This window comes from Saimiri boliviensis, chromosome 2 (genome assembly GCF_048565385.1).
Source record: "Saimiri boliviensis isolate mSaiBol1 chromosome 2, mSaiBol1.pri, whole genome shotgun sequence".
Lineage (NCBI taxonomy): Eukaryota > Metazoa > Chordata > Mammalia > Primates > Cebidae > Saimiri > Saimiri boliviensis.
Window position 1 is genome coordinate 90636674 of NC_133450.1, and position 22971 is coordinate 90659644.

The window sequence follows — 22971 nt, forward strand, 5'->3', positions numbered from 1 at the left end:
ACTATAGCAATCTGAGAAAATCCTTTACTAAAGCAAGCATATACATTTTTGTACATGAAGTATGTGTCATATATAAGGAATTATATGTATATACGTATAAGAGTACATATATGGTTACATATATGTATATACATATGGACTTTCGGTATGTACATATGTATATACATATGGACATATAGTATGTACCTATGTATAAGCAAATATGTATAAACATACATATCTCGATACATATGTGAGATAGTAACTATGGCATCTGCATAGAAAAAACTAGAGGAACCACACCAAAATGCTAATGATTGATTAGGCAGGTAAATGGCGATTTGTCTTTTCTCTATATTTGTTAAATTTTATGTAATGTATAGGTTTAGGTTACCTTTATATTTAAAAACTTGAGTAGGGAGGCAAAAATAAATTAGGTACATTTATCTGAATGTAATAGTACTGCTGTTCCAGAAATTTGTTTCTTATCAGTGAAATTTCTGTGGCTTAAGCAATGGGCATTATTTTTAGCCTTCTAAATCCTTTCCTCTAAATGTCAATTGATGAGTTGCTGGAAAAAGAATGTTTCTCTCTTGAACGAATTGTGGCTGTTTTGGAAGAATTGAAACTCTTGGCTGACATGGTATATTATTTGGAGGACAAAACTCAAAACTCATTTATGGGATCCACTCTAATGGCCAGCAATTACCTAGACCCTTTCCAAAGGTCCTAACTTGCTCCCAAGGTGAACCCTGTTCACATGTTGCATGAAGTATTCAAAAGAAAGTAAAATGCCGCAAATACAAGTATTATTACATTCCTCTCATTATATATATTTTCATTTCCATTAGAAACTAACTGACAGAATATTTCCTTTCAGTGCCTGGATTCACCAGAACCCAAGTAGTTCATTTGTGATTTGGTAACTCTATAGCCATGACCAAAATCAATCTATGGGACAGACTGATCACATAATTAGCAATACAAACTCTGAGGCCTGCCAAAGAGCTTGCATGAAATAAATCCCCAAATCAAATCAATTCAAGCGAATATTTAAAATAACATCCTAGTTATCAATATTTGATATTTAATTTTTTAATGAAATTTTTTAAATTTAGAATTGTTAATGTGCTTTTAAAAGCACCTCTAAACAATTGGGAAAAATGCGATCGTAGACTGGATATTAGTAAATATGAAAATGCATTTAAGTAGCAGATAGTCTTGACTTTAAAAGGCAAGTAGCAAAATTCAGGCACACTGGTTGACACCTGTGATCCCAGAACTTTGGGAGGCCGAGGCAGGTGGATCATTTGAGGTCAGGAGTTGGAGACCAGTCTGGCCAGCATGGTGAAACCCTGACTCTGCTAAAAATACAAAAATGTATTTTTACTGGGTATGTTGGCCCATGCCTGTAGTCCCAGCTACTCGGGAGGCTGAGGCAGAAGAATCACTTGAACCTGGGAGATGGAGGTTGCAGTGAGCCAAGATTGCACCACTGCACTCCAGCCTGGGTGACAGAGCAAGACTCTGTGTCAAAAAAATCAAGTGGTAAAATAGCAAGTAAAGTGTGATCTTATTCTCAGAAAAAAATACATATATGCATAATTGGAAAGGGACCTGGGAGAATAGAGAGTAAAGAGTTGGAAGAAATCATCCCTGGGAAATAAAAAGGAGTTCATATTCTTGTTTTTCTTTTCTTTTTTTTTTTTTTGAGACAGTCTCGCTCTGTCGTCCAGACTGGGGTGCAGTGGCGCAATCTTGTCTCACTGCAGCCTCTGCCTCCCTGACTCAGTCTCCTGAGTAGCTGGGATTATAGGTGTTTGCCACAATGCCCACCTAATTTTTGTATTTTTAGTAGAGATGGGGTTTTACCATGTTGGCCAGGCTGATTTCGATATCCTGACCTCATTATCCTCCCGCCTTGGCCTCCCAAAGTGCTAAAATTACAGATGTGAGTCACAGCACTTGGCCTATGTTCTTGTTTATTGTATACATATACATATATGTATACAATACATAGATATATAACATATATATATTGTATACATATATGTATGTGTATATATATATGTATATACACACATACATATATATATTTTTCTTATTGGGGGTGTGTGTGTGTGTGTGTGTGTTTACTTTCTACAATACACATTTACTGTGTTTGTAATAACAGAAGATTATTTTCAATGAAAAATAATCTTAAAAGTTTATATCTTTGCATTTCCTGGTTTTGTCTAGGTACCATATTCAGAATAAAATGCCAGAACCCACTACAATGCCAAAAATTCAGGAACAACCTCTTATTAAGTAATGAATATAAATTTTAAAAGAAAATCTCAAGGGAAAAAGTTGCTCTTGTAACATTGCCTTCCCAAGTTCAAAGGCATAATATATTTTGCACAAGATTTTGATAAATAAATAGATTTTAGGGCTGTGTACTGAAACCAAATTTATACTCTGATCATTTTGATTTTGCTCACCATTAATCATTGTCTCCCAATGAAACTGCAACTTCATATCCTTGTATCTATTTATAGTATTCTCTTTAAAATATTAACAGCTAGATAAACTAGTGACAAGAAATATTTCCTACTTTGGTAACCCTGAAATATTCATCTGTTATAGTTAAATATAAAAGTAAATCATTCATTGATCACTTCAGCTGTAATGATTCCAAAGCAGCTATTGTTTACCTGGGCAACAGTCTTCACATTAAAATAATTCTCTGAATCAGCTTTGGGCTCCATGCTGTTAATCCTTATGTTTAACAGATAGGTTGTAACAGCTCCAAAAAAACCACTGTGGGCCAAGAAGTAAAAAAAGAAAAAAAAAACCCTTTTCAAAGGCATAATTATATACTGCATTTATATTATAGTCAGAGTTATTGAGGTCAGGTAAATAACTAAAAGTGACAGTTCTGAAATCTAGCAAAATGACTCCCAAGGAAACAAAAGGCACTTTTACGCTACCTTTCAGGCAATATACATATGTATAGAGAATGTTATTTTCTTAGCCACAAAGAAAGAATTGTATGGGAATAAATAATTATGTAGCTCTCCTCTACCCTTCAAATTAAAGGTTTGCACCTAGAAAAAAGTAAAACAAAATGTACTGTGCCAATCTTTGTCATTGATAAAGGATTTCCTTGCTTTTAATGACTTGCTATTACAACAGATCTTAAAACCAGAATACAGAAAGCCAAAATATGTTTTTCAGAGTAGGGTATGGAATCATGGTGAAGTACATGGCTGGCTCCCCTGCAGGACTCTGCTGAGTCTTTGAATTTTATCCGTATGAAAAATAAACAGGTCAGTAGAGTTGTGGTCCTGCCAGGGCACTGTGAGCCCAAAATATCCTATCCCTCCTGATGATTAAAACTAAAGACTTGGACAAAAACATGGGAGAAAAGAACTACCTGAGGACTGTAAAAGTAAATAAAAGCAGGTGTATTTTGGGGGATTGGTACATTTCTCCCATTTTTTTTTCTTTTCTGATGCTTTATCCTGAGGGCAGGCCCCAGTGGCCTATTCATAGCTAAAATTCCAATAGAAACATGTTTTTCTGGCCAGAAGAACTGGGAAACATTAAACAGATGGGGCAGAGAAATTCCAAAGGGGAAAGAACTAGAGAAAGTGGTCCCCCAATTCTGTGTATGAACCTTAGGCTCAGACTAGCATCTGAGCCAAGAATGCACAGAAAAAACACAAACCAGTATAGCAAAGACTTTGAAAATTTAACTGAGATATGAACCACTCGATAAGTCTCAGACTAATCCTTGAATTATGCATGTGCAGGACAGACCCAGAGCAGCACAGCACAGACATATAATTTAATTGAAATTTAAACCATTGCCCACAGAAGATCAGCAGAACTTAGACACAGCCTAACTGCACTGATTGCCTGCTAAAGCCAAACATCAACATTCTTCTAAGGATTATAAAAAGACTTAGAACCTATGTACTATAACATTGACAATGTTCAGGATGGAATCCAAAATTACTTGACAACCAAAGAAACAGGAAAATGTCACCTATTCTTAAGGTAGAAGCAATCAACACATGCCAATCCCAAAATGACCTCAATGATGAAACTATCAAAGACTTTAAAGGAGCTATTATAACTATGTTCCATGAGATTCATAAAAATACATTTGAAATGAATAAAAAGACAAAAATTCTTGGTACAGAAAGAGAAACTATAAACAAAAGAGCCATTTGAAAACTTTAGAACTTATTTTAGTAAAAATTACAATATCTGGAATTTGTTTTAAAAAATTCATTGGAGGTGCTCAATAGCAGAATGGAGCTATTAAACAAAGCAAAGATTAAATGAAGGTCAAGACAGATCAATAGAAATTATTCAGATTATAAGGCCAGGTATGGTGGCTCACACAGGTAATCCTAGCACTTTGGGAGGCCAACGCTGGCAGACCACTTGAGCTCAGGAGTTCAAAACTAGCCTGGGCAACATGGAGAAACCTTGTCTCTATGAAAAAAAAAAATGCAAAAATTAGCTGAGTGTGGTGGCACATGCCTGTAGTCCCAGCCAATTAAGAGGCTGAGGTGTGAGGATCACTTGATCCCAGGAGGTTTTTTTTTTTTTTTTTGAGACGGAGTTTCACTGTTGTTACCCAGGCTGGAGTGCAATGGCGTGATCTCGGCTCACCGCAACCTCCGCCTCCTGGGCTCAGGCAATTCTCCTGCCTCAGCCTCCTGAGTAGCTGGGATTACAGGCACACGCCACCATGCCCAGCTAATTTTTTGTATTTTTAGTAGAGGCAGGGTTTCACCATGTTGACCAGGATGGTCTCGATCTCTTGACCTTGTGATCCACCCGCCTCGGCCTCCCAAAGTGCTGGGATTACAGGCGTGAGCCACCGCGCCCGGTCGATCCCAGGAGGTTAAGGCTGAAGTAAGCCATGATCATGTCACTGTACTCAATCTGAGCAACAGAGTGGGACACTGTCTAAAAAAAAAAAGGATCAAGACCTCCAGATTAAACACTACAAAATATTGCTGATAAAACTAAAGACCTGCCAGGCATGTTGGCTTATACCTGTAAACCCAGCACTTTGAGAGGCCAAGTCAGGAGGATCACTGAGCCCAGGAGTTCAAGACCAGCCTGAGCAACAGTCAAACCTCATCTCCACTAGAAATCAAAACGAGTAGCCAGGCGTGGTGACATGCCTGTAGTCCCAGCTACTTGGGAGGCTGAGGCAGGAAGATCACTTGAGCCCAGGAGATCTAAATGGAAAAAGTGAAAGGTATAACATACTTATTAAATGAAAGACTCATTATTGTCAAGGTAGCAATACCTTTTTTTTTTTTTTTTTTTTTTTTTGAGACAAGGTCTCACTCTGTCACCCAGGCTGGAATGCAGTGGCACAATCATAGTTCACTGCAACCTTTAACTCCTGGGATCAAGTGATTCTCCCACCACTGCCTCCAGAACAGCTAAGACTACAGGTGCACACCACCATGACCAGCTAATTTTTCTTTTTCTTTTTAATAGAAATGAGGTCTTACTATGTTGCCCAGGCTGGCAATATCCTCATAGTAATCCATACTCTATGGGATACTAATAAAAATTTCAGCAGCCCTTTATTTTTTGTAGAAATTGACAACCTAATTCTAAAATGTATATGATAATGCAAAGGATCTAGAATAATCAGAGGAATTTAAAAGGAGGAGGAGGAAAAGAAGGAGAAAGAGAAAAGCAAAGTTAGAGGACTTACCCTAACTTACTCAAGACTTACTATAAAGCTATAGAAATCAAGACAATTTGATATTGGTGATATATAAACCAAAAATCATAGAACTTCTGGGAAAAAAGCATAGCAGAAAATCTTTGCTAACTTGGATTAGGCAAAGGTTTCTTAGATAGGACACCAAAATAATAAATCATAAAATAAGAAATAGAAAATCAGACGATCAAAATTATAAACTTTAGTTCTTCATAAGGCACCATTAAGAAAGTAAAATATGGCTGGGCAAGGTGGCTTACATTTGTAATCCCAGCATTTTGGGAGGCCAAGGCAGGTGGGTCACGAGGTCAGGAGATTGAGATCATCCTGACCAACACAGTGAAACCCCATCTCTACCAAAAAATATGAAAAATTCGCCAGGCATGGTGGTATGCACCTGTAGTCCCAGCTACTTGGGAGGCTGAGGCAGGAGAATCACTTGAACCCGGGAGGCAGAATTTGCAGAGAACAGAGATGGCACCACTGCACTCCAGCCTGGGTAACAGAGAGAGACTCTGTCTCAAAAAAAAAATTAAAAATAAATAAATCAAAAAAGGAAAATGCAAGCCACAGACTGGGAGAAAATATTTGTGACATATATGCAAGGACTTTTTCCAGAGAACTTACAAAGAACTCTAATAGCTCAAGAATAATAAACCAAACAACCCAATTTTCTAAATGGACAAAATATTAAACAGACGCTTCAATAAAAAAGATATACAGACAGCCAATAAGCATGTGAAAAGTTGCTCATCATTAGGAATCAGGGAATGCAAGTTAAAGCCGCAATTATATCCCACTAATCATCCATTAGATTAGCTAAAAGTAAAAAGAATGAGCATGCTAAGTGCTCACAGGGATATGGAGCAACTGAAACTCTCACTAAGTGCTAGTAGGAATGTAAAATGATACAACCAGTTTGGAAGGTATTTTTGTAGTTTCTCAAAAAGTTAAACACACACCTATGATAAGACCCATGAATTCCACTCTGAAGTATTTACACAAGAAAAACAAAGATGCCTGACCACACATAGACCTTGCATGAATGTTTATCACAGCTTTATTTATAACAATCCCAAACCGAAAATAACCCAAACATCCAACAAGTAAATGGATAAACAAATTGTTGCATATCCATAGAAAAGAACATAACTCAACAATTAAAAGGAATAAACCACCGATATGTGAAACAACATGAATGGATCTAAAGTGTTATTATGCTCAATGACAATTCAGGAAAAAAGTATACACTGTTTATTCCAATTTATATAGAATTCTACAAATGACAAAGTAATCTATAATGACAGAAAGCAGAGCAATGGTTGCCTAGGGACTGTAGAAAAAGAAGAGATGTTTTACAAAGGGTCTCAAGAAAACTATTAAGTATGGTGAAAATGTTTTCTATACTGATTGTGATGGTTACATAGGTGTGTACATGTGCCAAAACTGATCAAACTGTACACTTCAAATATGTGCATTTTATTGTACTTTAATTTTACATCAATAAAGTTGTACCAAAAAAATGGAGGGAGACCAGGTACAGTGGCTCATACCTGTGATCCCAGCATCTTGGGAGGTTGAGACAGGTGGATCATGAGGTCAAGAGATCGAGACCATCCTGGCCAACATGATGAAATTCCATCTCTACTAAAAACATGAAAATTAGCCGGGCATGGTGTTGGGCATCTATAGTCCCAGATACTCAGGAGGCTGAGGCAGGAGAATTGCTTGAACCTAGGAGATGAAGGTTGCAGTGAGCCAAGATTTGGCCACTGCACTCCAGCCTGGGAGACAGAGCAAGACTCTGTCTCAAAAAAAAAAAAAAAAAAAAAAAAAAATAGTGGAGGGAAGAGGATACAATTTACTGACAAAAGCAATGGGTTCCAGCCATACACTGATTTTCTATTCACTGATCTTTTCACTGCAAAACATTTAGAAATGATTAATAAACTATTACAAACATCCTAAGCATACACTTTGGGCTCCCCTTGAAGAGCAGGGAGAGAGGTTGCTGGTCTCTTAAGCAAGGAGCCTTAGTTTTGATAGTCACTCAGGGACAAAAACTTGGCCCTTACAGGGTATGAGACTGCCCTACATTCCTGAGATCACTGAAAGGCTACCCTTAGTGAAAGGCTGGACTAGAAAAAAAATTCACATGCTGGTCCAGGATGAAAATAAGGAAGCTAGGAAGAGCTCAGTGGCTCATGCCAGTAATCCCAGCACTTTGGAAGGCCGAGGCAGGTGATCACTTGAGACCAGGAATTTGAGTCCAGCCTGGGCAACGTAGCAAAACCCTATCTCTACTAAAAAGGCAAAAAATTAGTAGGGCGTGGTAGCACGTGGTAGTCCCAGTTACTTGGGAGGCTGATGTGGGAGGTGGAAGTTGCAGTGAGCCAAGATCTCACCACTGCACTCTGGGCTAGGCAACAGAGTAAGACATTGTCTCAAAAAAAAAAGAAAAAAGAAAAGAAGGAAACTTACGGGCCTTGTTTGCCTCTGAGAATATATAACCACAACCTATCCCTCAGATGCACTTAGGAGTTGAATTTATACTATCTCTGTAGTCAAGGAAACCCACCATAAATACATTAACTTAAAAAGTGGTCCAGCTTGGAAATATCCCTGAGGCAACTGGCAGAAAAAAGACACAAAATTTCTCTGTATGGCAAAATTTTTAACCAAGCCTCACCAGATTCCTTCAATAATACCTCACTAAAAGCAAGCTCACAATACAAAATTACCAAATATATAAGAAAACCAGAAAGGCAATAATGTGTGTACAACAAATGTACAACACTTGGGTAGCACTTTGTTGCTAAATATTCGAATGTTTCTAAGCAGGGCAATTTCAAGTAATCCACAAAATCTGGTAGCTTTTCCTCGTGAAGAAATATTTGGAACTCCATTAAAAAAATTGGGAATGATATTCTGCCATACAGGTCCAAGAAATGAAGGATGCAAGTTATAAAATAATAAACATAGCTTGAGACTTCATTTTAAAGAAAAACTACAGAGGTTATATATTTGTATGTACTTATAACAGAATATAGAAATGTATACACCAAAAACTTACTAAAGAGTAGGATTTGAGGAGGATTGAGGGAGAAGAGTTTTTAAAATTTGCATATTGTTCAGATACAGTTTTTTCTTTTGGCAATGAGCATTTGTACTTTTTAAAAAAATAATAAAGGAAAATCTTTTTAGGAGACCTTTTGCTTATAGCAACAATAGCAGTTATTTTGTCTTTGAAAATAATAGATGAAACCCAATTTTCTGAGTGCAGTCTAACTGCTCGCTACAGTTATGTCAAGTAATGAACTAGGAGAAGGACGAACCCAAGATTTTTTGAAAATCCTGTTTTTCACACTTCTCGTAGTTTGGCATTCTGTCACCTACAATGTAATTACTCAGAAGTGGTTCTTAGAAAGTGTCCCCTTCCGAAAATAATGCTCATTGAGAACAAAGTGGAAATGATTCAAGAACTGACTGCTGGTCACAACTGTCTTACACAATAAACTTTATAGCTATGCCTCAGAGATCACAGCATTAGAAAAGATGGTGAGATCATCCATTCACTTGTGGTTGACTTAGATTTAGTCAAGTAATCAAAGAAATTCTAGTCGATGCAGAATGATTTAAAAACATATGAACACTAAAAGACTAGTAACTCTGTATTTTGAAGAATTGAGTTGAGATGTGAAAAAGATGTCTTACTGAAAAAAAAAAAAAAAAAGATGTCTTGCTAAAAGATGTGACCATTATAAATGTGGAGAAATAATTTGCTATGTTTTAAAGATAAAAGCCTTGCTGGAGGTAAGAGATACACAAAGTATAGAAAAAAAGGAATATTTTCAAGACAATTTTAAAAATAGTAAGGCATTTTTGTTGCATTAAAATTTAGCATCTGAAATTTAGCCTTTGAAGAATTTCAAATGGATATATTTCGTAATAAATATCTGAATTATGAGAGAGACTGAGTTGATTTTATAGTTTGCTTTTAACAAAATTTATCCTCCCATTGGCCAAATTCGGGACAGAGACTGTAAAATGATTGTAAAACATCATATAAATAAAACTCCATGTGTCCATAGTGATATTCAAGGAAAAAAAGAGAAAACAAGGCTCTTTTTTAAGAATGTCAACTAACCAAAGTAGAAGGAAGGATATTTAGAAAACTTCATTTTGCATCCCCAAAGCAATCATTGATTCAGGCAAAGATCAGCCATGGCCGGGTTCAATGGCTCACGTCTATAATCCTAGCTCTTTGAGAGGCTGTGGTGGGCTGATCACCTGAGGCCAGGAGTTCAAGATCAGCCTGGCCAACACGGTGAAATCCCATCTCTACTAAAATACAAAAACTAGGCTGGGCGAGGTGGCTCATACCTGTAATCCCAGCACTTTGGGAAGCTGAGGCGGGCAGATAACGAGGTCAGGAGTTTGACACCAGCCTGACCAACATGATGAAACCCTGTCTCTACTAAAAATACAAAAAAATTAGATGGGCATTGTGGCACATGCCTGTAATCCCAGCTACTCAGGAGGATGAGGCAGGAGAATCACTTGTGAACCTGAGATGTGCAGGTTGCAGTGAGCCGAGATTGTGCCACTGCACTCCAGCCAGGGTGACAGAGTGAGACTCTGTCTCAAAAAAAAATAAAAATAATATATAAAAACCTAGCGTCTTTTTTTTTTTTTTAATGTGGGGAGACTATTCTAGACTACAAAGACTAGAAACCTACAACCTACAACCAAACGCAATGCATAACATTGACTGAATCCTGCTTTGCAGGGGAAGTAGTGGGGCAGAAAGCTGCTATCAAAAAGTTCTTGAAAAACACTGGGAAATTTTTGATGTATTTGATATTACGAGTTACTACTGATTTTCCTTTAGTGTGATCATGATATTGTGGGTTTACAAGAGAATCTCCTTGTTCTTGGGTAATGTCTGCTTTTTAGAGATAAAATATCAAGATACCTAAAATTTACTTTAAAATATTCTATCAGTGTGTGGTAGGGAGAGGGGAGGATTACTATTATAATCTGTCTTTGACCTGGAAAATCAGTAATATAGGTAAACCCAATACATAACTACAGAGTTACAGCAAGCATGACAAAATGTTGGCAACTGTTGAATCTAGGTGGCATATAGTTGTTCATTGTATTAACAACTTTTCCATGGCCGGGCGCGGTGGCTCAAGCCTGTAATCCTCACACTTTGGGAGGCCGAGGCGGGTGGATCACGAGGTCGAGAGATCGAGACCATCCTGGTCAACATGGTGAAACCCCGTCTCTACTAAAAATACAAAAAATTAGCTGGGCATGGTGGCGCGTGCCTGTAATCCCAGCTACTCAGGAGGCTGAGGCAGGAGAATTGCCTGAACCCAGGAGGCGGAGGTTGCGGTGAGCCGAGATCGCGCCATTGCACTCCAGCCTGGGTAACAAGAGCGAAACTCCGTCTCAAAAAAAAAAAAAAAAACAACTTTTCCATGTTTGAGATTTTTGTAATAAAAAGTTGGGAGAGATAATTATTTTCAGAAATGTTTTCCTTAGATGACACCTTTAATGCACCTTAAATTTTAAAGTACCTTAACTAGAAGTTGTCTGCTTTCCTTCATTTGCTTGCTCATCATCCTTTCAAACATTAAAACCTATCTGTATACAGCAAATATTCTAATGGTAGACTGGCAAATATAAATCTCACAAATAACACCAATAACAGCTCAAGATTTATAGGTATAAACATCTGGTTTTATACCCAAATAACAAACTTAACGGCAGTAAAACAAATCGTTTATTACTGCATACGTGTTATATTAAATTTACACAATGATATATAAAAACACATACTGTTTATATTATACAGTAATTTAACATCAACAGGAATATCAACACAAGTACTGCTCATGCACAAAACATGCATATATTGGTATACAAAAAGCAATTTTACGCAATACTGTTTACCAAAAAACTTTTTTTTTTTAAAAAACAGCCCTTCCACATAGGATCAGTGGTCCAATCTGGACTGGATTGCACTAATAAGTTCAGGTCGATGCTTAGGTGGCATAGCGCTCAGTGAGCAATTCTGGGATTGGAGTCATGCCCAAGGGTTATTTCATTAAAAGTGAATGTCTCTGTGCCTGAGGACCAAAAGTTTATCCCAAAAGCAAATCCTCCAAGGAATGAAAGGATGGATCGTCTACAAATTAGGGAGGGGAAAGAAGGCATCAAAATGTTGAATAAACGGCCCTGGAAGGGGTTATTGGGAACAGGGCCTAGGCACCAAGTGTGGCAAAAGTTTTTGTGGATCCTTTTAAGTCCCTATCCAGGTTGCCATCTCTGGATTTAAGGTCTGGCCTACAAGTCATGAGTCCAGTAAAAAGAACAGTTCGGAGAAGAAAACTGAATTAGGATACATCTGAGAAATGTAGACTACAAAAAACTATAAAATACAATGGCTGCCCCTTGTACCTACTTCACACTATTGTACGTGATGCCCCTCAACAGGAAAACCCTCGTGGGGATACTGCCCCGAAGACTCAAGGAGCAAATACAAATCCAAAAATCCCATCCACCTGACCTTGGGATCAAAAGGTCTCATCCCAATAAAACTTGAACATCCAAACCTGTACCTTGCCGGATGCTCAGAAAGTTTAAAATACAAAACAGCTGGTACCACAAAACTCACTATCACCACCATTAAAACCTCAATATTTACTTCTAACAAAACATTCTTTACCTTCCCTTAAAGGCACTAGCGTCCATATGTGATGAAGATGAGACAATAATTTATCTTGGTTTTAATCTTAAAAGAAAAGCATTCCATGAAAGTATTATACAAAAGTCAAAACACCATCTTTTTTATTTTGGCAACTAGGGGAAAAAAAAAAAAAAAAAGACACTTTCTACACCAATGACGTCACTCAGACCGTCGTCATCAGTTTCAAAGAGCCAGACCGAAAGCGGAGGATCTTCTTCTTGAGGTTATGTGAGGCCTTAATTTTGACAAAGGTTTTTGCAGGGTGGTTGTGAAGGTCTGGGGCCGTGACCGTTTGAATGGGGAGAGTCTGGACGAACTGGGACCAAATCAAGCCCCCGCTTTCTTCGGAGTCGCTGGTGGTGGTGCTCTCCCCCACGAACTCCCCCTCGCTCACACTCGACTCGCTGTCCCCGAAGCAGTTGGTGGTGTAATTGCTCTGCTCGTCCTCACTGGTGTCCACCACGGTGGAGTGGAACAGGGACTCGCACTCGGCCGAGTACTCAGAGTCGCTGGCCACGTAGGCGTAGGGGCTGGCATAGGGCAGAGGCACTGGCGCGGGGTACAGCCCCACATTCTCCCGGCGACTTCGCCGGGCCCTCCTCAGGGCCTCTTCGTAGGAAATCTCGGCCGAGGACTTCCACCTGCGGTAGTCGGTTCGCTTGTGCTTAGGTTTGGCCACCACCGCCTCCCGTCCGTGGCCGTGCGCCCTGCTTCCGGCCCTGGGGCCCCCGCCAGTGAGCCTTCCGGGAAGACCGGCCTCGGGCCCACCCCCGCTCTTCCTCCCCTTGGAGGAGGCTTTCTTGAGTTTCTTATTTGTATCCAAGTCATCCGGGAAGCGACACTTCTTGCTCCCGGCCCGCGATTTCTCCCTGACGGTGGGCAAGCCATTCTCCATCCCCTGGAGGACTTGGCCGCGGTGCTTCAGGCTGGAGCTCTTGGTGACGCCCACGTTCCTGTGGCCCCGATGGAGCCTGCCGCTGGGCTGCTGCCCCGGGATGAACTGGGCCTTGACCAGGTGCGCCTCCTCCAGGCTTTGGGAAGAAGAACCCTCGCTCTTGAAATCCGAGGCAGGCCTCTCTTCCAAGGGGAACGCTGGAGACAGCAGGGGAGGAGCGGCCGGGGGGACGCCCTGCAGGCTGCTTTTCGGTGACATCTTTTTCAGGGGCTGGACAGCTTTGTTCTCCTGCGGCAGGGCGGGGCCTCTGCCAGGACTCTCTTTTGGAGGGGCCCCCGAGAGGGGAGCGCTTTCTTGAGGTGACTCCGCAGTCCCGATGGTGGGACACCAAGCATGCTCTTGGGAGGCTGGCTTGGCCGGTTTGGGCAGGTGCTTACTCTGAAGGTCGGAGGCAGCGCCTGGGGAGCAGCCCTCTGGCGAGGGCAACCTCTTGCCTTCTGCTTGCTCGGCCTTTGATTCCTTTGACCACGGCTTCGGCGGGGAGAAAGTCCCACTGTCCAGAGACGGGATCCCGCCAGAGGGTAGACACGCCTGTTTGGAATTCTTCAGGTTCACACTGCCGCCCTGTGACACGCTGCCCGGGGCTCGGACACACACGCTCCCGTTCCTCAGAAGCCCTTTCGTGGGGTCGGCGTTCACGCTGGTTCTTGGTTTGTTGGTCCTTACAGGGTGTGTTTTTTTCTGGACCAGGCTCAGAATGTAGCCATCCATTTTCTTGCTGGATGAAGGATGAGAAGCAGACCACAGACTGCTTGGGGATGGTAAGGAGCTGTCTGTTTTGACGACATCCAGCTCAGATCCACTGCAAATGTCACTGGCATGGTTTCCGAGCCTGTCCTCTTCCCGCATAGGGCTGCCGGTCAGACAAAGGAGAAACATTGGGCTCTGCACAGCCACAGCATGAAGTGGACTGGGATAGCGATATACATCATTCCCGTTTTTAGACACCAGATCACACTGGTACTTGGGATTCACATCTGCAATGACATCAAGGGAATTAAATTGTGGTGTGGAGAGGGAATGGCAAACTGCCCCTGAGGCCTGGTCTTCACAGTGGCCTTCTTTATATTCCAACCATCCTATGAGATCTGAAAAATATTTAAAGGTACACTCTGAAGAAATGAATTGGTCAGCACCAGCTTGACTTTTTGGGCTGAGAGAGAATGCCAAGTATTAAAAAACACTCCACTAGCTGCCCTACCATTTGACATGTAGTTACGGCTACTGGATGAGGGGGAAATATTTAACAAAAATTGTTGACATCCTCTGAAGGAAAAATATTCAGACATTGAGAATGTTTTCAAACTACTGCATAATAGAGGGAAAACACTTTTAAAGTTTAGTGAAAATCATGATGTAATACTAGAATATTGTCGTTTTATCAGGATCACATGTATGCAAAGAAAAAATGTCTGAGATGAAGCACACCCAGATTCTAGTAGCAGCATTTCAGTGTGATGAGAAGCAAGTGATATTTACCTTCTTCTTTATTTTCTGTTTTCTAAATTTTCAGTAACTGTACCACATTTACAACTGGGAAAAATAAAATTTTTTGAATCACTGTTTCTCTAGGCTACTCTCCCCTCTGTGTTCTATTCCTGGGTAACTGCACATTCAGTAGGCTTTGACGTCATTTTGTGTTTTTAAACCTAATTCCTAATGACATCCATTCAAATATAATTGTCAATTGAAAGGTAAACTGATCAAACTTCAGTAAAGACTGATCAAGTTTAAATAACAGTCATCTTATAGTTTCCTTTCTTTTTTCTTTTTTTTTTTTTTTTGAGATGGAGTTTTGCTCTTGTGGCGCGATCTCAGCTCACCGCAACCTCCGCCTCCTGGGTTCAGGCAGTTCTCCTGCCTCAGCCTCCTGAGTAGCTGGGATTATAGGCACGCACCACCATGCCCAGCTAACTTTTTGTATTTTTAGTAGACACGGGGTTTCACCATGTTGACCGGGATAGTCTCGATCTCTTGACCTCCTGATCCACCTGCCTTGGCCTCCCAAAGTGCTGGGATTACAGGCGTGAGCCACTGTGCCAGGCAACCTTATATTTTCAATAGTGACACAAAAATAAAACGGGCCAGGTGTGATGGCTCACGACTGCAATCCTAACACTGGGAGGCTGAAGCAAGAGGATCACTTAGGCCCAGGAGTTCGAGACTAGCCTGAGCAACATAGTGAGACCCCATCTCTCTTAAAAAAAATTTTTTTTAGCCGGGCACGGTGGCTCAAGCCTGTAATCCCAGCTCTTTGGGAGGCCGAGGTGGGTGGATCACGAGGTCAAGAGATCGAGACCATCCTGGTCAACGTGGTGAAACCCCGTCTCTACTAAAAATACAAAAAATTAGCTGGGCATGGTGGCTGGCACGTGCCTGTAATCCCAGCTACTCAGGAGGCTGAGGCAGGAGAATTGCCTGAACCCAGGAGGCAGAGGTTGCAGTGAGCCGAGATCACGCCATTGCACTCCAGCCTGGGTAACAAGAGCGAAACTCTGCCTCAAAAAAAAAAAAAAAAAAAAAAAAAAAAAAAAAAAAAAAAAAAAATTTTTTTAAACACCGCTTTTTAATAAAAGCAACTGATAAAATTTTAAAAGATTGAATGGTAATATTAATGGATAAATTTCCCACATCTTGAAAATGTAGGTGCCAAAAAACAGCAAAATCAAGCTTGCTTCCTTAAATGATTTTGATCTCTTAATTTGGAGAATATTACAAATAACGAATCCTTTAATGACCTTCAGTTATCAGAGCAAATTAAAGTGGAGTTTATCAGTAATTGTCCTTTGTTATATTTATTTATTCAAATACTGAGAACCCGTATGTGCCAAATTCTATGTTGAGAAAGCTCCATGAACTTCCACGATAATTAGCAGCCTCAGGGAAAAAAATAATCTAGACCCAGATATGATATGATTCATTTGTAAAGAAAATATAATAAAACCAAAGTGCCATGTCCCCACCCACTTGACCCCCCACCCTATAAAGAGCTTGCTCTAAAAGGAAACCTCTCTAGCTAACATCCTTCCCCATCCTTCCTCTTCCAGCAACCTAAGCCCTATCTTTGCCTTACTGAAAGCCACACTGACCAACACTTTACCATTCATCCCTCTTCCCTCTTTAGAGTTGAACAAAACAGACATCCCAGCCCCCAAGGCCTTGTACAACTGTCTCAATTATGTGAGGATATGGCATTTGTAAGAGCAGGGGTCTGTCTTGAAGGAAAACCTGAACCAAAGTGCCATTAATGGGTTTATAAAGTTTCCCTCTGAAACCAGATCTGCGGAATGAAGGGGAGCAATTACCAATGAACTTGAGGCCCAGACACTCTAGATAACACAGTCTGTGCTTCCCCAAATGATTGCTGCTGACAACACACAGATACAAAGACATCAGCCAACTGGCTCCCTCAGCTGCTCAGTGTTACATTTGCCTTGCCTGGACTCGGAACTTCAACCTTACACTCAAGTGGAGAAAACAGACAAACCAGGAGTATGATGACTTGTGCCCGTACTACAGCAAATCTAATTTCCCTATTTACTCTTCTAAGAATTCACAATATAACAGGACTAAGGAAGGAATCTTGAGTTCCAGCAACAACCCTGCCATTCAGCAGATGGAGAATCTCTGACAAATAGCTTATAAGCCAAAATTCCTCTTCTGTTAGATGAGAAGGTTGAAAACAACAATTTCTGAATTCTCTCAGGATGATGGAAAGACATGGACCTTGCAATTAGGCCTGAGTTGAATTCTGCTTCTGCCACTCACTATAAAGCCTTAAATAACCTTATTAGGCCTCGTTTTGTTTTGTTTTGTTTTGTTTTTTTGAGACGGGGTTTCGCTCGTTACCCAGGCTGGAGTGCAATGGCACGATCTCGGCTCACTGCAACCTCCGCCCCCTGGGTTCAAGCAATTCTCCTGCCTCAGCCTCCCTAGTAGCTGGGACTACAGGCGTGCGCCACCATGCCCAGCTAATTTTTTTGTATTTTTAGTAGAGACGGGGGTTCACCATGTTGACCAGGATGGTCTTGATCTCTTGACCTCGTGATCCACCCGCTTCGGCCTCCCAAAGTGCTGGGATTACAGGCTTGAGCCACCGCGCCCGGCCGTTTTTTTTTTTTTTTAATACATAAAATGGAGCAAACGACCACCATACTGTATAGAACTATTGGGAGGATTCAATGGAGATAAATGTATGCAGAGCATCCAGTACAGTTTGCGACACGTAGTGGAAATGCGGAAACTCTTTTGGTACAATAGCATAATTCCTTCTGGGGATCATTGCAAAGATAGCCCAAAATAAGGGCTAGACAAGAAGTCCAGGAAGGCCGCCTGCTCCGCGGCTGTGAGGGGCCTCGCGTCGCGGGGCGGGCTCAGTGTGGGGGCCTCCCCAGTGAACTCCTCATAATGGCATGTGGGCGCCCACTTACTAAAAGAAAAAACAAGCTGCCATCTTGCAGAACATTCTGGAGAACACGAAGGGGCCACCGCTCCCTGAAGTGCCAACCAGTTCTGGGCCAAGCTGACAGACAACTTAGAGTGGTTTGATTGATTGATTGATTGATTGACTGCGATCGAGCCTCACTCTGTTGCCAGGCTGGAGTGCAATCTTAGCTCACTGCAACCTCTGCCTCCTGGGTTCAAGCAGTCCTCCTGCCTCAGCCTCCCAAGTAGCTGGACTACAGGTGCATGCCATCACACCCAGCTAATTTTTGTATCTTTAGTAGAGATGGGGTTTCACCATGTTAGCCAGGCTGGTCTTGAACTCCTGACCTCAGGTGATCCACCTGCCTTGGCCCCCCAAAGTGCTGGGATTACAGCGTGAGCCACTACACCTGGCCGAGTTTTAGCTTTAAATAATTAAAAGAGGAAAACAGATACAGAATGGTTTTCAAAAGAAAATACAGGCAAGTTAACCTAACAGCAAAGGCTCAGAAACAGAGCTCAAGACCTCCAATACTGGAACAGGATTTCTAGAGATAAACTGTCTTGCTACTATTAGAATATATAACCAAGTAGCACCCAAATGGTATTGGAATAGTTCTAGATACTCACCTAGATGAAGCTCTAAGTTCTAGATGTAAGTATGGCACTAAATGCCACTAACTGATGGATCTTTGTTTTTCCACCAGTGAAAGGTACTGGAGCCAGACAATCTTTTAAGGGCCCTTGACCCCTTCCAATTTACAGTTTCTATCAACGCTAAAAATTCTTACCTGCAGATTTGGGGCAACCATCTGAGAGAGTCAAGGTTGCCTCCAAGGGGCTGCAAAAGCAGGTGCTGGAATGACAACTGGATAAACACTCACTGAACACCGAGTTAGAGGAATTGGAAAGGGATCCTGAAGCCCCATCACTCAGCTCATAAAACCCTACAAATAAAAATACCGTTGGAATTAAGATCATGTCAAGAAATAATGCATATTCATGCTTAAAAGAAAAATTAATCATTTAGGAAAAGAAGATTTGTTGGGTTTTTTGGCCAATTTTGGTTCACTGGACTTTGGTGTCCTAATATTATGGTCTTATTTCAAACAATTCTTAGGAAAAAGCAAAGAGCCCATAACCAGGAGTACATTTCAGTTACTCTCCCCATCAAACTAACCTTACTCCTTGACCCCGCCTTGAAGATGTCCAAGGAAAGAAACTTAGGTCTGTCAAAGCTTCATCTTTATCATGATTGTTTCAGAAAAAAATAAGAGAAAAATCTATTTAAGGAGCCAAATGGTTTAAAAGAAAAAAAAAAAAAAAACTTTTGATGTGGTCTCAGGAAGTTGAAGTGTGACTAATTTTCTAGCCCAGTTCTGACTTACTCAAGTTTCAAAGGAGGGTAGCTCTTGCAGAAATTTGAATAGGTTTTATTTTTAAACTCAGGGGACTCCAGTCACATCAATCTCATTACTAAAAATTTTGTTGTCTGAGTTTATTTCCCTCTCTTTCAGATGAAACTGAATGACAGATCCCTCTCATTCATATGAAACTGAATGGCAGACTGCTTTTTTTTTTTTTTTTTTAAATTCTCTCTCTCTGCACTGGAAACAAACTCCACTACCATTTGCAGGTCTGGGAATGTTAACCACAGGGGCTGAGATAGACACTCATGAGTGCAGAATTCTGTCCTTGTGCTCCATCACTTACCTGAGCTAGGCCGGCTGTCTGTCTCCAGGTGCTCTTCAGATGTCTTTTCTACATCCAGTCTCAGGTCACTTATCTGCTTGTCAAGCTCTTGCAACTGATTCAACAAACCAGCATCTCTTCGCCTCAAACAATTCTGATTAGGAAGAAACAAAGGAAACATGAACATACAGGGTTGACAAAAGAACCAGAAAGTCTACTCTAAGGATTCAAATTACGCATTCAAAGAGTTCACTAAAACTTATAAAACCAAAATTTTACTGGATGACCTGAAATAAAGAAAAACTTCAAGAATTTAAGAATATGTCCTATGCTTAATTCTACTTTCTCACATTTTGTGGCAATATAAAGTTGTTTTAAGTTTCAACTAATATATACAAACTGAGATTTTTTATAGATAGGGAGAAGAAAAACGGACTGAGACTAAATCATCTGGTGTATAACCAGTCTTTTAAAAAACAATACTTCACCGTAGACTCTTTAATTTGAAGTTAGAGTAACAGATTTCCTATAATACACTAATCTTAGGTGAGATTTTCTGGCCAAATGTCTTGGCCTGCAGAGTTTTGTTTTCTATTAGTTACTTTGTGGGGTTTAATCAGTCTTAGGGCCTTTGAAAGTGAGAAACTAATACAAATAGCCAGTGCCAAGTATAATGTGAGCCAGCAGAATCCAAAACCCTCATGGGAAGGCCCTTTGAGATTTGAACGCCTCTGGGTTTCCAAAGGTGAGAGATGGATTGTGCTAACTCACACTGCCACCTAGTGCTTCCTATTGCTGGAAAAGCAGGAGAACGCAAAAAGCATCTGGTTCAAATCATGAATGCCAAGTCTACAAATGAAAATAGTACCATAAACACTGACTGGACTGGAATTTTCTTGACACACTACCTTGCTCCCCTCAAGCAGACAATAGGAATGCGCCACTTACAGTCTTGAGATTCATGCAGCCAAAAAGGTGCAATTGCACAAGACAATAAAGTGTAAGTCACCAGTGAGAACTGGCTCAAATCAGTGTTACATACGAATCTGGTCTGTGACCAAAGAAGCACGGTAAAATACCAAAACAGAGATATTACACAAACCATAGTGTACATCTTTACAAAACACATGCATATGAATATCTACTCTTCTTGTCTTTAACTTAAAAAGCTTGGAGACATAAATCGTATGTTTGTTTGCTACAATTAATTTCTTCAGGAAAAATGAACCTATCAAATAAAAGTACTTTGGTGCTTAAACACACACACACACAGAAATGATCTGAAAAGAGCTACTAGAAGAAAACACATGACAACCTCGCAGCATCACTACTTCATTGTGGGAGGGCCACTGTCTGGCCTGTGTCTAGTTTAGCTGGATCACTCGGTCAGGTGAGGACGTTTGCTGTTTCCAAAACCACATTTTGAGGTCACTGAAAACAAAGCTGCCGCCATTATTCTGAGGCGGGGTCAAAAGCTGTTCATCAATACATTAAGCTCCAAAGTTCTTTTTCTTCCCCCTTAATGAAGGCTGCACAGAATGACTGAGACGCTGACAGAAATCCAGTTAAGATAAATGTTCCCCGAGAGCAGGTTCTCGTCTCCCACCTCCACCACCAATCACAGCTGGCAGAACACAACGTATAAAACATGAGCGGAGGGGACACAGTCTCCAGCCAAATTTCCATCATTTCCATCTAGTTTGAGCTGCCTTATACAAAGGGCTTCTATTTGAAATTAAGCACCAGCCTGGGTGAAAGCTGGCATGCTGAGATCTCTGGGAGAGGCACAGCTCCCTACAGGCGCTCCAGGGTAATCGTAAAACTCGGCGTTGGACAGTTAAGCACGCCACAAACCCCCTCCTTGGCTTTTGGCCTCTCTCGGCGGGAAGAGAGGAAGCCAAGAAAACCTCCAAATAAAATGGTATTTTAAGTGGGAGTTTGCAAACCTCTGGGGAGAGGGCATATACTCAACTAACTAAGGAGACCGAAGGTTAGAACTAGACGACTCCGAGAATCTCGAAGGCAGAGGAGGAGGGAAGAGCAGCCACCCACTTCCTGCGATCCGCGCGAGGTCGCCAGACACAAAGCGGGCACACGCCAGAAACGCGTGGGCGTCGGCAGCCCACGCGCCGCGGGCATTCAGGAAAGGGACCAGGGAGGTACGGGGTGGGCGGGGGCGTCCCGTAACAGCGAGCATCTCCCCAGCCAGAGCTAACCTCGAGCCCGCCCCAGGCCACCTGCCTGACCTCCAGCCCCGGGGCAGCTACAGCCGTGCTCCACCTTCAGAACGACTTACCAACTGCTTTCGTAGCAGCAAGATGTTCTCCTCCAAGAACTTCTCCTCCAGGCGGCTGCGCTGCGCCGCCTCCCCCGGCAGCTCCCCTGCGCGGGGCGCAGCGGCCCCCGAAACCCCGGGGCCGCGCAGGGCGCCCCGGACCAGCAGCTCCTGGCGCTGGCGCAGGTACTCCAGCTCCGCCAGCCCGGCCAGCGTGGCCTCTTGCCGCTCCCGGGTGCGCTGCCGCTCCGTGTCCGCCTCGCCCTTCTCCCGCCAGCGCCCTTCGGGCTCCACCGCGCGCTGCTCGCCTCGGGCCGGCGCCGGCGCCTCCAGCTCCCTCGCCGTCCCGACCGGACTCGGCTTCATGGCCCCCAATCGGGCAGCGAGCGCCGTCAGCTCAGCCGGGCCGCCGGGGCGGAGGAGCAGGGCGCTAGGGCTGCGGCCGCAGACTCATGCCGCCCCGCGGCGGGGCGCGGCGCTGGCGGGGGCGGCGGCCAGAAGCCCTCGGGTCCTGCGCGCGGCCGCCGGCTGCAGCCGTCCCGGCCCGGGCGGCGCCGTCCGCTGTCGCCGCGCGTCCCTCGCCGAGGCCCGGCAGCTGATAACGCCCTGCCCGGAGCTACGTCACGCGCGGCAGCCCCGCGAACCCCCGCCCGGCGCCCGCCTCCCCGCCCCGGCCCCTCGGCTGCGACGCTCGCGCCCCCAGGCTTCCCCTCTTCTGTCAGGCGCGCCGCCGGGCGCTCCGAGCCGCCGCCTCCTCGCTCGGCCCTCCCCGCCCCTCCCCGCCCCCTCCCCCGCTCTCCCCGCGGGCCTCCTCGCCCCCTTTTCGGGTTTACTGCCCCCGATTTTGCCCTCGCTCCTCATTGGCTCTTTCCCGTCGCCCAAAGCTCGGGGCGAGCGCCTGGAGCCCCAGCATCCTGTTACAGGGGCCGCGACGGGACGCTGCAGTCGGGCTCTCCGGAGAACTTTCTGCAACTCGACCAAGTTGCAGCCGTCTTAACCCTTTCCCCACACGGCCACTCCTCGTTTCCACTCACACCGAGTTAGGTTCCTTTCCCTTCCCAAGCCGGGTACTGCGAGTGTATGCACAGAGGAGTCCTGAGGGCTTGGTCCCTCAACTCCACTGTGTAAAGGCAAGCCATACAGAG

The 22971-nt window shown here is 42.7% G+C and overlaps 1 protein-coding gene across 2 annotated transcripts; it reads right to left on the reverse strand.

The window, feature by feature from the left end:
• Positions 1-11448: 11448 nt before the first annotated feature.
• On the reverse strand, positions 11449-22456 carry DACT1 (dishevelled binding antagonist of beta catenin 1). 2 transcript variants are annotated; one of them, XM_074393880.1, is made up of 4 exons: positions 21848-22456; positions 19573-19705; positions 18651-18806; positions 11449-14522 (listed from the first exon to the last, which is right to left on the reverse strand). In XM_074393880.1, the coding sequence occupies exons 1-4, from the start codon at positions 22190-22192 to the stop codon at positions 12643-12645; spliced, it is 2514 nt and encodes an 837-aa protein (XP_074249981.1). In that variant the 5' UTR covers positions 22193-22456; the 3' UTR covers positions 11449-12642. The 2 variants fall into 2 exon arrangements, with proteins under 2 accessions (XP_074249981.1, XP_010339426.3); XM_010341124.3 differs by having other exon boundaries at positions 11449-14411; positions 21848-22454.
• Between the last annotated feature and the right edge of the window lie 515 nt (positions 22457-22971).

What these genes read in the sequence shown, in the direction of transcription:
- DACT1 (XM_074393880.1), bottom strand. Translation starts at nt 22,192, where the DNA reads ATGAAGCCGAGTCCGGTCGGGACGGCGAGGGAGCTGGAGGCGCCGGCG. An exon ending in TGCTGCTACGAAAGCAGTTG is followed by an intron (nt 19,706 to 21,847) that starts GTAAGTCGTTCT and finishes CTTCCTAATCAG; the next exon opens with AATTGTTTGAGGCGAAGAGA. An exon ending in TGGTTGCCCCAAATCTGCAG is followed by an intron (nt 14,523 to 18,650) that starts GTAAGAATTTTT and finishes AATATTTTTCAG; the next exon opens with ATCTCATAGGATGGTTGGAA.